The following is a 14,662-nucleotide window of genomic DNA, read 5'->3' as shown; positions in this document are numbered from 1 at the left end:
GAGAAAGGAGGATGATGGAGGAGGAATCCTTTCCCTCCTCTGACCGAGTCTTGCTGCCCTACCCAGTCACCGGCAAGGAGTAATATTGAGGTGGGGGAGCCAGTAGAATAGAGTAGCTTTCGGGGTCTTTGGTCCATTGGGCAGGTAGATGCTGGAAGGAAGAGGGCAGAGCGTGGACACATGCAGGAGAGCCAAGCACACCCAGCATGTCGCACATCAAAGTTTGCTCATGGATCGCCTGTTGCAGTTTGCTAAAATGTGTGCAAACCTATCCATGCTTCTGTCCCACACATTATGATGCGTGCACAGCATCCTGACTTCCCGCTTGCTGTCTTCTCCTGATGCAGGTGGTCACGCTCCTGGTCGTCCCGGTCGATCTCCTTCAGCAACCCTTGGATCTCCGTGAAGACCTCCTGTGACCGGATGGGCCTCCTCATCCCCTCCTCTCTGAACCTGGAGAGCAATGGAACACATGGGAAATTAGCAAGAATTGATGAAACACATTAGAAAAATTTGAATGATGTGCAAAGCAGTTTTACCTGGTTGTTGTTGTTGTAGCTCAGCCTTGGATGTGCTGGGGGTGTTCATAACTTCCTTGGCTACGTCCTCTGTACTGGTTGATACCACTGGCTCGGGGAACGCCTCGCAGGGGGGTGGAGGAGAAAATCTCGCTGGGCCCTGGCTTCTCCAGGTTGGATCTCAGGGCCACAGTGTTTGCCAACCAGCTGGCATCCCAGATTTGGTAGGCCAATTTGAAGTATGGCCAGTCCAGTCAACCCCTCCCACTCCTACCATTGTGATTAATAACCTGAAGAAACTTCTTGCAAAGATTCTTTAGCTCATTGATCACTTGTGTTTTGTCCCTGGTAAACCCTGCATCACTAAGCCTGGAGGCAATCCTCTTGTACAAAGGGCCATTTCTTATGGTCCCCATAAAATGCTTAGCAATCTCCTCCTCTGGTCTTAAGGGGAGGAGCTCCCATACCTCCCAGTCCCCCTAGCTAGCCAACATTACCACAACATTAACTAAAACTACACTAACACTACCCAAAAATATTTACACTCAAAACCTTCAAAATATAACTAACAGTACATTAATACTAAAACTACACTAATACCTACACCAAAAACCTTCAAAAACAGAACATTAGCCTTAACTACACTGGAATACATTGACCTTCCCTCCAAACTACCTGGCCAGACTCAATGGCGTCACTAATGCTACCTGGCATAGTGGGTGGGCCGTTCACATTGGAGCGGAGCCAAAATGGCTCAGCTCTTATACAACCTCCGGGTTTGGAGCATAGACACTGGCAGGTGAACCGGTAAATTCCCAGGTTCAACCCATGTTCAACTGGCAGCATGAAAGGGGCTTATGTCATTGGTTCCCATGTGACCAATCTGGCAGCTCACTCTCCCCCTCGAGACTGCTATGAACTCAATCAGAGACATCCCTAGCTCCTGGGAGGCCACATACCATCATGGAGTCTCGATCTTGCCCACCGACCTCCTATCTGCTCTCCTAAGCAAAGGACCCCAATTACCATAGCTCTCCTCTTCTCCCCCTTTCCCTTTGAGTCGAGGGGACACATCCTGCGCCAGAGACATGACCACCATGACTGGTCCCCGGTAGATTGATCCCCCCCCCAACAGTATATTTATCATTGAGGGGAATGGCCACAGGGGTGCTGTACACTATCTGCCTATTCCTCTTCTCTCTCCTAACAGTCACCTGTCTCCTGACTTTTAGAGGTGACTGTCTCACTGAAGCTCCTCTCTATCACTGCCTCAGCCTCTTGAATGATCCGGACTTCATCCAGCTCCAGCCTCCTAACACGGTTTATGAAAACAAAATTTATTAAAACCTCCGTCAAGAGTTTTACCATACGTTCTTGTCAGTACGTCATACATGGCATGAATTCAGGTGAAGGTGGCTAGCTTTTAATGGACTGTTTCCAGTTCCCAGTTCTTTTCAATAGTTCCGGCAGGGGTAATTTACCATTCTTGTGACTAATAGTCACAGGTGGAAAATTGTCAGGCAGGTTCAGTTTGTGGACACAAGCTTTTTCTTGGGTTTGATTGCACAAAAGAGAATGGCACCAGTCCTTCACCATTGGGCTGTTGTTTGGTAATATGACTGAAGAGAATTCCCAGTGTTTTCCTTGGTGCTGTGAATGATTGTGGCAGTGCGGTAACCCATTGCCGCACTGCCAAGTCTAGTCTGTGTCACGGGAATTTCATTCATGGACTCTGCAGAATCAGAATGGTACTCAGCTGGAGGTCCTGCGGCCTGCACGTGGTCAACGTTACTTGGTGTTAAAGGAGGTAAAAAAGCTCTTGAAGGGATGGTTGAGATGGTGTTTGTGGAAACCTGGAAGGCAGTAGCAAGGTCTGTGGAATGGAGCAAACAAATGGAATCCAACTAAAGCATTACAGAAATTCTCCATTGATTTCAGTTCTTTTGATTCTTCTGATTAAGTGAAATACTAGAAGGCTGAGTAACTAAAGGAGATCCAAATTGCAGCCTTTAATCGGTTATGGTGATTAATAGGTCTAATGATGATCAGGCTTAAACAGATTGGTCCCAGTTCATTCCACCCATCTACCTCCTCACTGACCCCCCCCCCACCCCCCACAATCACAAATACTTTGTTTTTACATTTCTCAACCAATATCCACAGAAGATTCCTACTATGTACCTTCCTTAATAACCAGTAAAATCTCAAATTATGCAATGGCTCCTGAAGAAACCAAAGGGTACAAGTACAAAGGGCAGAGCAGATGTGGGAGATGTGAGACCACAAGAGAATTAAATAGGAACACAAATTTTAAATACTAGTGTGCAACAGAACACAAATTTTCTGCAAAATATGAACTATATAATGATATATTTGTAAATTTATGAGCAAAATTGCATTTCATAAATATTTCTTACCAGGTTACGTTTCAAACCTGGTAAGAAATATGGTTTTCAAACCATAATTCATAAAATTATGTAACTGCTTTATCTACTTTAATGGCGAGAGAGCCGATTTAATTGCAATTCCTACACGGTATTTGGGATGAGGCTGGACTTTAGACGGTAAATCAACAGACTAATTTACAACTAACTGCTTGCTTCTTCATCGTATAAACAAGTGGCTGATTTGCTATCTCCACTTAGTGCTAATGTTGAAGACCAAATACATCCTCCTGATAGTCATAGATTGCACTGTTGATTGGTGTTTTGTGCAATGAATAGTTTTAACCTGATTATTAACTTTCAGATTCTATGAAAATTAGCTTGCAATAATGATAATGATTTATCAGTTCAATTTTGCAGTTGCATCTTAATCCCACCACACCAAACCTGCCACAGGACAAAGGAATATGGCAACTAAAAGTGAGTTGATTGAACTTATTTGTATTAGTTCTCTTCTTTGGAGACACAAGAGGCTGCAAATGTTGCCTGGAGCAAAGGCAAAACTGCTGGATAAACGTGTGAATCAGGCAGCTTCTCTCTGGAAGCAGAGGATGGTTGAGGTTTCCAATCCCAATGCAGGGTCTCAATCCATCAACCATCCCTCTTTGCCCTCAGATTCTGCCTGACCTGTTGGAATTCCTCCAGCAATTTGTTTTTTAAGGTCTCATTTGCTCAAATGACATCAACATTATATACTGCAGCCCAATGATATTAATAACTGGAGGAAATATTAGGGAGTTCTGATCATTGAGGAAAAGGATAATAAAAGGATATACAATGGGAGGATGGATGGTTGAAGTCCTGTCGTACAGTTTCTCCAAAATCCTGCTTATAATGAACAAATTGAAATTAACAGTACAAAAGTTCTACTGTTTTAATTCAGACATCATTAACACAAAACAATAACAATTTAGAATTATACAACCATTTAAAATTTTCCTAAGTTTATGAAATTACTAATTCTGAAAACAGCAGTAGTCAAAGGTGCACTCCTATCTTCTCTCCTATCTTCTTTTGACCTGTCCCTTCACGTAAACTTACCAACCTTCACTGATCCTACCTTTTCTTCTGGCTTTTTATTTGTTCTCAGTTTCTCAATCAAAGTCGAAGCAGTTTCTGATAACCTACAAAGATTTCTCACCACCTATATTCCTCAGCCTCCTCACAATCTAGACCTCTGGCCTGAGTGCAAAAAAAAATGGAGAAAAAGCATTGGGAATAGTACAAAGCCCCAAAAGAACACCCAAGCAGCAGTAGAAGGTGCAGATCTCACATACTACCCTCCCGCCTCACTCATCAGCAGAAGATTCTATTCTCAAGATCCACAAAAACAGAATGGAAGCAAGTTGCCCCAATTCTGACAGACTGCTCAGAAAGAAGACAATGACACTAATTTCTTCAGAGAGCAGAATTTTCAAAATTTCATCTGTCTGCCAATGCACCCTCCACTCACGACAGCATTTCTTTAACTTCTAACATACACGACCAAATCGCTGCCTTTTCCCCTCAGAGAGGGAAGGGGAATAGGCAGACAGTGCAGAGCACCCATGTGGCCAATCCCCTCAACAATAAGAAAAATGCTTTGAATACTGCTGGGGGAGACAATCTACTAGGGACAAGTTGAGGTGGTCATGTCTCTGGCACAGAGGCTGGACCCTTGGCTCAGAAGGGAAGGGGAAGAAGAGCCAAGGTAATTGAGGACTCGTTGGTTAGGCGAGTGGATAGGAGTTTCTGTAAATGAGATCGAGGCTCAGAATGGTACGTTGCCTCCCAGGTGCCAGGGTCAGGGATGTCTCTGATTGAGTTCACAGCATTCTGGAGGGGGAAGGTGAGAAGCCAGATGTCATGATCCACGTGGGGACCAATAACATACATAGGAATAGTTATGAGGTCCTGAAGAGGGAGGTAAGAAGTTAAAAATTAAGGCCTCAGGGTGTTAATCTCAGGATTGCTATCTGTGCCACGCACCAGAGAGGGTAGGAATAGGAAGTTGTGACAGATGAATGTGTGGCTGAAGAGGTGATGCAAGGGGCAGGGGTTCAGGTTTGTGGATCATTGGGATCTCTTCTGGGGAAGGTACAAACAGGACGGGCTGCAACTGAACTGGAAAGGGTTTGCTTAAGATGGTATGTGAGTGGGAAGGGATGGTCGAGAATCACTGCTCGAGACCAATTATTACTGAAATATTTTGCTTGAGAAAAATTGTCATTGGCCCATTTCCTTTGGAGTTATGAAACTGTGCACACAAGTCAATTAGGTACAATTAAAATACCACCTTAAGCAATCCCTTTCTAATCACAGAGCACCTATGGCATATGGAATACTTAAAGTGATATGTGAGTGGAAAGAAAAAGGTTGAGAACCACTGGTTTAGGTGCTTTAAAAGGAATAGGATGGGAGGTAAGAGAGAAGGTGGGGGTGGGAGTAGCATGACTAACCAGGATAGTACCACAGCTACAGAAAGGGAAGAAGATGCAGAGAGAGTGTCTACTGAGACGATGGGAGTGAAAATCACAAATAGGAAGGGAGCAATCATTGTACCAGTAGTCTTTAGGCCCCCAAATAGTCCTTGGATCAATGAAGAGCAGATATGCAGGCACATTTTGGAATGGTGCAGGAAATATAGGGTTGTACTTATGGTTGATTTCAACTTCCCTAATATTGACTGACACTTTCTGTCTGCAAGAGGGATAGATAGGGCTGAATTTGTCAGGTGTGTTCAATGATTCCTGACAGTATGTGGACCAGCCGAGGAGAGAACTGGATCTCATTCTGGGTAATGAACCTGGACAGATGGTGGACTTCTCATTGGGGGAGCATTTTGCTGAGAGTGACCACAACTCCCTGAGCTTTAGCATAGCTATGGATAAGGATAAAAGGAGATAAAATGGGAAAGTCTTTAATTGGAGAAGCTCCAATTATGATGGGATGAGGCAGGAACTAGCGAAAGTAAAATAGAAATAGAAGTTTAAGAGTGAAAGCACAGAAGTAATGTGGAGGAAGTTTAGGAAACATTTGCAATGGATTCAGGATAGGCTTGTCCCACTGGGACAGGGAAAGAGAACAATGGTTGATGAAGCAGCTGAGGCAGCTAGTCAAGAGGAAGGAGGAAGCATATATGTTTCTGATTTTGCGAAATGCTTGGGACTGGACGTGTATAGGTTAAATGCATTTTTCAGATAACTGAGAAGTAGCAGCCCAGTTTAGACAGCAGAATACTTGTAGCACCCGTCATCAATCCCAAAACCTCCCCCTGCTGAACCTGCCCAGCCACCCGAGGTCCCCTATACCTCCCCACTCCCGTCGCTGAACCTGACTGGGAGCCTGAGGTCCCTGCTCTAATCCCAGCCCAGTTGTATCACCATAACACTTGTATCAGCGATTAAAGCAACAACAAAGAACAAGCGAAGGCTTTTCAGGCATGAAATAAATGCAGCAATATTCAGAATAGTGCCAACAGTATATCTGAGTACATGAGAGCACCGATGGGTTCAAAATGACACCAAGAGTGCCCCACTTGAGTACAAGAGAATTCCGTTGGATTCAAAATGGCATTAACAGTGCTCCCCCAATGAGAAGTCCACCATCTGTCCAGAGTCCCACTTGAGTACAGTAGATAAAAAAAAGTTTTTCAACTTTAAAAAAAAATTTGTGATGTCATGTCGCTGCCAAAAATGTTCACGGATAACTGAGAATTTCAGTAAAATGGTTTTTGGATCATCGGAAATGTACTGTATTAGATATACAGGCTTGTGAGTGAGGTCCAAAAAAATGAGGAAAAGAACCAAGTGCTTGTGTGAGGCGTACAGTAGGGGTCAAGGGGGCGCAGCCCCCCTTGCAGGAGGTTTGGGGGTCAGCGCACCCCATTTAGAATTTAAAAAAAATTTACACACAAAATTACCAGTTTCAAGCCTCTTATTGCATTGCAAAGTAAAAACGGACTTTACAAAATGATGTGAAATGTGACTGTATACTAATAACATTTTTATTATTTTTATTAACTTTGAAAATGTTTATCCTTACAGTTTGATAGGATAGTTAAGAAGGAACAGTTTGATAGGATAGTTAAGAATGTCTATGGGATTCTGGGATTCATTAATAGGGTGATTGAGTTCAGGAGTAAAGAGCCATGTTGCAACTCTACAAATCTCTAGTAACTCATTGTGTTCAATTCTGGTCATCTCATTATAGTGGGATATAGAAGCTATGGAGAAGGGTGCAGAGATTTACCACAATGTTATTTGGATTGGAAAACAAGTCTTATAGGCAAGGTTAGCAGAGCTTGGACGTTTCTTTTTTGGAGGGTAGAAGGATGAGAGGAGACTTAATATATGTCTTCAAGATTATGAGAGGAATAGATAGGGTGGACACCCAGCCTCTGTTTCCCAGGGCTGGAATAGCAAATACTAAAGGACATATGTACAAAGTGAAGGGAGGAAAGTTTAGGGAAGACATCAGTGGCAAAGTTGTGGATGTCTGGAAACATTAGGCCCATTTAAGAGACTCTTAGAAGGCACATGGATGGAAGAAAAATAGAGGGTTGCAGGGTAGAGAGGGTTTAGTACTTTTTTTTTTAAGGCACAACATCGAGGGCCGAAGGGCTAGTACTATGTAGTGTTCTGAGTTCCTATATATAAAAAAAACCCTCCTCCCTCCATGACAAGGATCCTGAATGGGTTGAACACATTTTGTCATTTGGCATCTGATCAGATGCCAAAAGTGGACATCGCTCCAGTTTCATACTTCTCAACCTTCTCTTATTCATGCAAATTCTCTTCCAAACCGCTCTCAATTATCTAATTCACTCTCAATTATAGAAAACAGTCTGTGGACTTTTTGTCACTAAGATCAGGACCATTTAGTCTCCTGTCTTGGGTGCTTCCCTTCCTTTGCCAAACTAGCTAAAAATTCTGAAACTCAGCCTCATCTCCAACATGCAGCTCCCATTACTGTTGCCATTCTATTTGATTGTACCAAGGATAATCTCTCCCTCCTTCTCAAATTGTCTGCAGTCTTCAACATTAGTGACCTCACTTTCCTTAACCAACACCTATTCACTGTTTTTTGGATGCATGGAATTACAAATTTTAACCCTAATCTAAACATTAATAGCCAGACTTCCATCAGCAATGGATTTTTGTCTTGCACTTAGAACCATAGAACATACAACACAGAAACAGGTCCTTTGGCACTTCTAGTCTGTGCCAAACCATTTTTTATTTGCCTAGTCCCACTGACCTGCACCCAGTTCATAACCCTGCACATCTGTCCCATACATGTACCTGTCTAAATTCCACTTAAATGTTAAAATTGAACCTGCATTCTTCACTTCAGCTGGCAGCTTGTTCCACACTCCCACCACTTTCTGTTGGAAGAAGTTCCCCTTCATGTTCCCCCTAAACCTTTCCCCTTTCACCCTTAACCCATGTCCTCTTGTTTTTTTATCTCACCTACCTTCAGTGGAAAAAGCGTATCTACATTTACTGTCTACCCTCTCATAATATTAAATACCTCCATAAAATCTCCCATTCTTCTACGCTCCAGGGAATAAAGTCCTAAATTGTTTAACTTTTCTCTGTAACTCAGTTCCTGAAGTCCGGACAACATCCTAATAAATCTTCTCTGCACTCTTTCTATCTTATTGATACCTTTCCAGTAGTTAGGTGTCCAAAACTGCACACAATGCTCCAAATCTGGTCTCACCAATGTCTTATACAATTTTACCATAACATCCCAACTCCTATACAATACTTTGATTTATGATGGCCAATATGCCAAAACCTGTGACTCCACTTTCAGGGCATTATGTATCTGTATTCCCAGATCCCTCTGTTTTACCACACCCTCAGTGCCCGACCATTTACCTTGCATGTCCTTTCTTGGTTTGTCCTTTCTTGGTTTGTCCTTTCTTGGTTTGTCCTTTCTTGGTTTGTCCTTCCAAAATGCAACACCTCACACTTAAATTCCATCTGTTATTTTTCAGCCCATTTTTCTAGTTGGTCCAAATCCCTCTGCAAGCTTTGAAAACCTTCGCTGTGCATAACACCTCCGATCTAAGCATTTGCACCATCTCTCGTGTGCCTCAAAGGATCCAGTCATCTCCCTCCAAAATCTCGTAAGGCAGCCCCCTTGAAACAACAGACCCATTTGAAACAACAGTGTCATATGCACACAAATTATATCCACTGTTACCTGACAATTACCTCTCTTGACTCTAGACTTACTTTAAATTAAAAGACTGGCCATTATTAAGTCTACCTATTGTACCTCTATTTTTGCACTCCACTCCAACACTGCCATACCTCATCTGCAGCTCAAATATTTGTCAATTTAAAATCCATTAGAAAAAAAATGTCAAGCTTTATTGCTTCCTTCATTTAATTAGGTAACCCTTACCTGTCTCTGACAGAGGGGGAACCGATGGTGACTTAGTGGCACTGACTAAAGGACTGATATTAACAGTGTCAGTGGACTGAATGCGTTTCTTCTTTCCTTTTTTCTTCCACAAAAAAAATGAACACAGATCAGTCAACCAATGTAAATCTCTGCCAGACTCCTGTTAGAAAATTGACAGTTACTCACATGCAAAACAAACATATTCTAATAATTTCATGTTCTCCAAACTTCACTTAAATCTACTTAAACATATTGTAATTGTTTTGCAGTTAAGAATCTGAAAAATTCTCAATGTGTTGCCTCTTTATATTGGTCATTGGCCTTACAGTAGCATGTTATAAAGTGTCAATTTTATAAATGCTGACTGAACAAATTTTTGGTTCATCTTTAAACTCGTGGAAAATTCCAACTCCTATCACTAACTCATGTTTCTCCTTTCTTCAAATTAATTTAAATATCATTGAAAGTGTGAGAGATGAGTAAAACTGATATAAATATATAAAGATGAGGAAACTAATATAGATATATGGGTAAATGAATAAAGCCAGTATGAACAGGATAAGAAATGGATATTAGAATGCAGGAAGTAGAGTTAGTCTGAATAAGATAAGGGTCTTCTAGCCCTAGATAGAATTAGCAGGTTTGCATATGTAATTAGTAAGCCCTAGACAGTATTAGCAAGTTCTACATATGAAGAGGTTGTAGCCCTGAGAGTTGGGAAGGTGTAAATTAGAACAAAGACAGGTTTGTGAATAAGGACAATGACATGATGGGACACCGACAGGATACCCCCTGGTCCTCCAAGTTCACAGAAACAGCACATAGGCAGGCAGGATTGCCTAATGCCAAACCTATCCAGGAGGCAGAAGAATGTAAGGGGGAGGATATTCCTATACTGAAATAAACTGTATAAAAGTTGGGTGAGCCCCAGTGTATGTGTGTATTCCCAGGGTAAGGGGAAGCACCCAACTTTGCATTGTTGTACAATAAATGTTCTTTGTTCTCAATTTTTGTCTTGAGCAATTTCTGTGAAGGTACTTCTGTTTCTAACAAAAGGAACAAGGGTCTGCTGTCAAAATTCAACAGAATTTTCACTCATATCTGATGTGCAGACCACATTATGCAACACTCAACTTGAACAGTTACATTCCTTTAGGTGCAGAACAAATGGACCACAAAGGTAATCATAGTTTGTTATTACATCTGTAACAATATTAATATTTGGGGAGAATTTATAAGATTTAGAGTAGGTCACATACATACACACATTTTAAAACAGATCTTATTTGAAAGACTGAAGAATTCACATTGCAAGATCTCTGGAGAATGTAAGCACCTTTCACAATTAAGTGTTAATTGAACTGACATCATAAAATGCTTGCTGAAGTCAGTACCCTCTCTGCAAAGTGCTCACAGAAAGGTCAATTCTGGATTGTTTACCTAAGATAACAACTTGACAAGGAGAAAGAACTGTTGTTGCTGGAGAAGGTGGGGGCTTTTGCAAGACGCGAGTCACATGCTCTCTATGGAGTTTTGAGTTGGAAAAGAGAGGAGTTGAGTTAACAGCTCAGTCAATCAGTCAGTGTGTGGGACACTGACAAGCAACTGAAAAGTGCAATCCAGGGAAAACTGAAATTGATGAAAGCAAGTTCCAGAACAGTAGATGGCTGGAAGTGCTATCTGTCTGATGTTTCTCTTGAAATAGAGGAAGGAATGGAATTCTGTGGTAGCTTGAAGAAAGAGGTTACCATCTAGAAGACCCTGATGGGGCAAGTTTCATCAGCGAGACCCTGAGGTGACTAGTGGTGGTACCTCAGTTGTGGAAATCCTGGAGCAACAAATATCTCTCTCTGCAAACCCTACAAGAACCTTCCTGAGCTGTAAACATTTACCTTTCAAGCACCAAGCCTGGTGAACTTTATAGATGTTAAATTCTCTGCAAAGTATGGTGATTGCCTGCAACCAGAGAACTTGGAAGAAGAAGTGAGTTTGAACTGTGAACCAAAGAACTTTTCTTGAATTTACACACACATTACATACACGTGCGCTTAGAATTAGAAGGGAGTAATTTGGGTTAGTATAGAGAATAGTATAAGAATAGAGTTAAGTTAAAGTTTGATTCTATTTTCATGTATGAAGTTGATTAAAAATAACTTTTGTTTTGAAAGCCACTTGTCTTGGTGAATGTCTATTGCTGCTGGGTTTTGGGGTCCTTTGGGCTTGTAACACATCATTAATGTGTTAATTGGCATAACTTGCAAATCCACTTTTTAATAAAAATGACAGTGGCAAGTTGCTGTGCTACAAGTGTTATATAAGTACTGTGTCATTGGTTACCAGATATCTGAAAATTGCCACATGAATAAGATTACATGATTGCCTCTGAGGTGGAAAGATAAGTTATAGGAAAATAATAAATGTTTAGTTTAAGGAACAATTCAATTCTCAATATCTTATGGTCACAAACTTGTAATTCCCTAAAGTTGCACTTTTAACTCCATGAGAACTAAATAGTAATCTGTACATCTAAATAGAATACTTGTTGCATTTTAATTAAGAATTTATGGGATGGCAACGGTTGTGCAATGTTGTTATAGTGTTAGCAACCTGGGTAGTATCTGATGGTGTCTGTAAAGAATGGCAACGGTTGTGCAATGTTGTTATAGTGTTAGCAACCTGGGTAGTATCTGATGGTGTCTGTAAAGAATTTGTACATTCTCCCCATGTAAGCATAGGTTTCCTCCCATGGTTGTATAGAGGTTCATTGGTTTCATGGGAGTAGTTGGAAGCCACTGGATCATTGCCCAGACAGTTCTGTTATTGTGCTATATCTCTAAATTTTAAAAATAATTCTCATTGACTAACAATATTACATGAACTAGGAATCTTTCACATTAAACATAGGGTCTTTGGTTTGGAAATCAATAGCCCATTAAGTTGTTACCCTTTGAATTATTTTACACATTTTGAAATTCTCTGTGCACAGTCTCCCTTACCTTCAAAGACTTCTTTCCACTGGTTTGCTGAACCACAGCATAAATTGTCGACACTGGATCATTTGTAATCTTGCTAGTAGATGGCTTCACATCACTACTCTGCAAATTTTGTGATGTACTACAATGAAACAGAATAATCAGGTGATACTGATAGAAAGTCTCAACCCACTGTACGTTTCAGTAATAAGGTGTAGGATTTTTCATGCAGCAAATCACAGATAGTTGAACTGTCTGGTGTGGTACTTAAACAAATCAAAATTGACTTTCAATCCTATGTCTGTGCTCTAACATGGTTCAGCAACATGGTCTTTGCCCTCAGACAGCTCCAAGAAAAGTGCAGAGAACAAAACAAAGGACTCTACATCACCTTTGTTGACCTCACAAAAGCCTTCGACACCATGATCAGGAAAGGGCTTTGGCAAATACTAGAGCGCATCGGATGTCCCCCAAAGTTCCTCAACATGATTATCCAACTGCACGAAAACCAACAAGGTCGGGTCAGATACAGCAATGAGCTCTCTGAACCCTTCTCCATTAACAATGGCGTGAAGCAAGGCTGTGTTCTCGCACCAACCCTCTTTTCAATCTTCTTCAGCATGATGCTGAACCAAGCCATGAAAGACCTCAACAATGAAGACGCTGTTTACATCCGGTACCGCACGGATGGCAGTCTCTTCAATCTGAGGCGCCTGCAAGCTCACACCAAGACACAAGAGAAACTTGTCCGTGAACTACTCTTTGCAGACGATGCCGCTTTAGTTGCCCATTCAGAGCCAGCTCTTCAGCGCTTGACATCCTGTTTTGCGGAAACTGCCAAAATGTTTGGCCTGGAAGTCAGCCTGAAGAAAACGGAGGTCCTCCATCAGCCAGCTCCCCACCATGACTACCAGCCCCCCCACATCTCCATCGGGCACACAAAACTCAAAACGGTCAATCAGTTTACCTATCTCGGCTGCACCATTTCATCAGATGCAAGGATCGACAACGAGATAGACAACAGATTCGCCAAGGCAAATAGCGCCTTTGGAAGACTACACAAGAGAGTCTGGAAAAACAACCAACTGAAAAACCTCACAAAGATAAGCGTATACAGAGCCGTTGTCATACCCACACTCCTGTTCGGCTCCGAATTATGGGTCCTCTACCGGCATCACCTACGGCTCCTAGAACGCTTCCACCAGCTTTGTCTCCGCTCCATCCTCAACATTCATTGGAGCGCCTTCATCCCTAACATCGAAGTACTCGAGATGGCAGAGGCCGACAGCATCGAGTCCACGCTGCTGAAGATCCAGCTGCGCTGGGTGGGTCACGTCTCCAGAATGGAGGACCATCGCCTTCCCAAGATTGTGTTATATGGTGAGCTCTCCACTGGCCACCGTGACAGAGGTGCACCAAAGAAGAGGTACAAGGACTGCCTAAAGAAATCTCTTGGTGCCTGCCACATGGACCACCGCCAATGGGCTGATATCGCCTCAAACTGTGCATCTTGGCGCCTCACAGTTCGGCGGGCAGCAACCTCCTTTGAAGAAGACCGCAGAGCCCACCTCACTGACAAAAGACAAAGGAGGAAAAACCCAACACCCAACCCCAACCAACCAATTTTCCCCTGCAACTGTGTCTGCCTGTCCCGCATCGGACTTGTCAGCCACAATTGAGCCTGCAGCTGACGTGGACATTTACCTCCTCCATAAATCTTCATCCGTGAAGCCAAGCCAAAGAAAGAAGAAAAGCCTTCTGTATATCCAAATACACAACAGCCATGGTTTCCCTTTATCCACTCCGCTGGTCACAAAATAGTCAAGCATTCTTTCCATTTTGAAAATCCATCTTTCCCTTGTTCAATATATACTTGTCAAAAAGTGACATCAAATCCATTATTAGCGATTCCAGTATTTCCATTTACTGATATCATACTCGTAACTTGGTTACAAGTATTTTCTCTCCCACTTACACAACTATATCTTACTATTTCTATCCCTCTCCCATTTGGGTATTTCACTTTAATTTGTTTTTGATCAACACAATGGAGCAAATACATGAAAAAGGCAGAAAATTGGTTCTTCTGGATCATGTGGTGCTTTCAAAATATTTGAGCATGGGGCTAAAAACCATCTAACTTATTTGCTAATATCCTTAAATCCCAAAACATAGATGCCACCTTTGTAAAAAGTTCTGATTCTACAAACCATTTTACAAAACACCCAAGGCTGAATTACATTTAAGAAATTCCATCTTAGACCATCTTCAACCCTAGTGGTCATTTAAAACAGTTAATCAAGATCAAATAGCCTTTTTGGGTGAATGAGGT

General features: G+C 41.9%; 1 protein-coding gene across 10 annotated transcripts in view; it reads right to left on the bottom strand.

Annotated features, from left to right (window-relative positions):
- Nucleotides 1–1,839: 1,839 nt before the first annotated feature.
- Nucleotides 1,840–14,662, bottom strand: part of LOC138744762 (palmitoyltransferase ZDHHC1-like) — a 54,595-nt gene continuing 41,772 nt past the window's right edge. For 2 of the 10 annotated variants that reach the window (XM_069901382.1, XM_069901384.1), the window contains 3 exons: nucleotides 12,355–12,472; nucleotides 9,359–9,518; nucleotides 1,840–2,391 (listed from right to left, as the gene is read on the bottom strand). In XM_069901382.1, the coding sequence (XP_069757483.1) occupies nucleotides 2,108–2,391; nucleotides 9,359–9,518; nucleotides 12,355–12,472 (562 nt within the window). In that variant the 3' untranslated portion in view covers nucleotides 1,840–2,107. Of the gene's footprint in view, nucleotides 2,392–3,738; nucleotides 3,791–4,022; nucleotides 4,145–8,832; nucleotides 9,091–9,358; nucleotides 9,519–12,354; nucleotides 12,473–14,662 lie in introns of those variants that run through there. The other 8 variants (XM_069901388.1, XM_069901389.1, XM_069901386.1 and 5 more) reach the window with 8 other exon arrangements.

Source organism: Narcine bancroftii, chromosome 10, assembly GCF_036971445.1.
Source record: "Narcine bancroftii isolate sNarBan1 chromosome 10, sNarBan1.hap1, whole genome shotgun sequence".
Classification (NCBI taxonomy): Eukaryota; Metazoa; Chordata; class Chondrichthyes; order Torpediniformes; family Narcinidae; genus Narcine; species Narcine bancroftii.
Note: the sequence above shows the minus strand (reverse complement) of the source record. Positions and strands in the feature narration are given on the sequence as shown.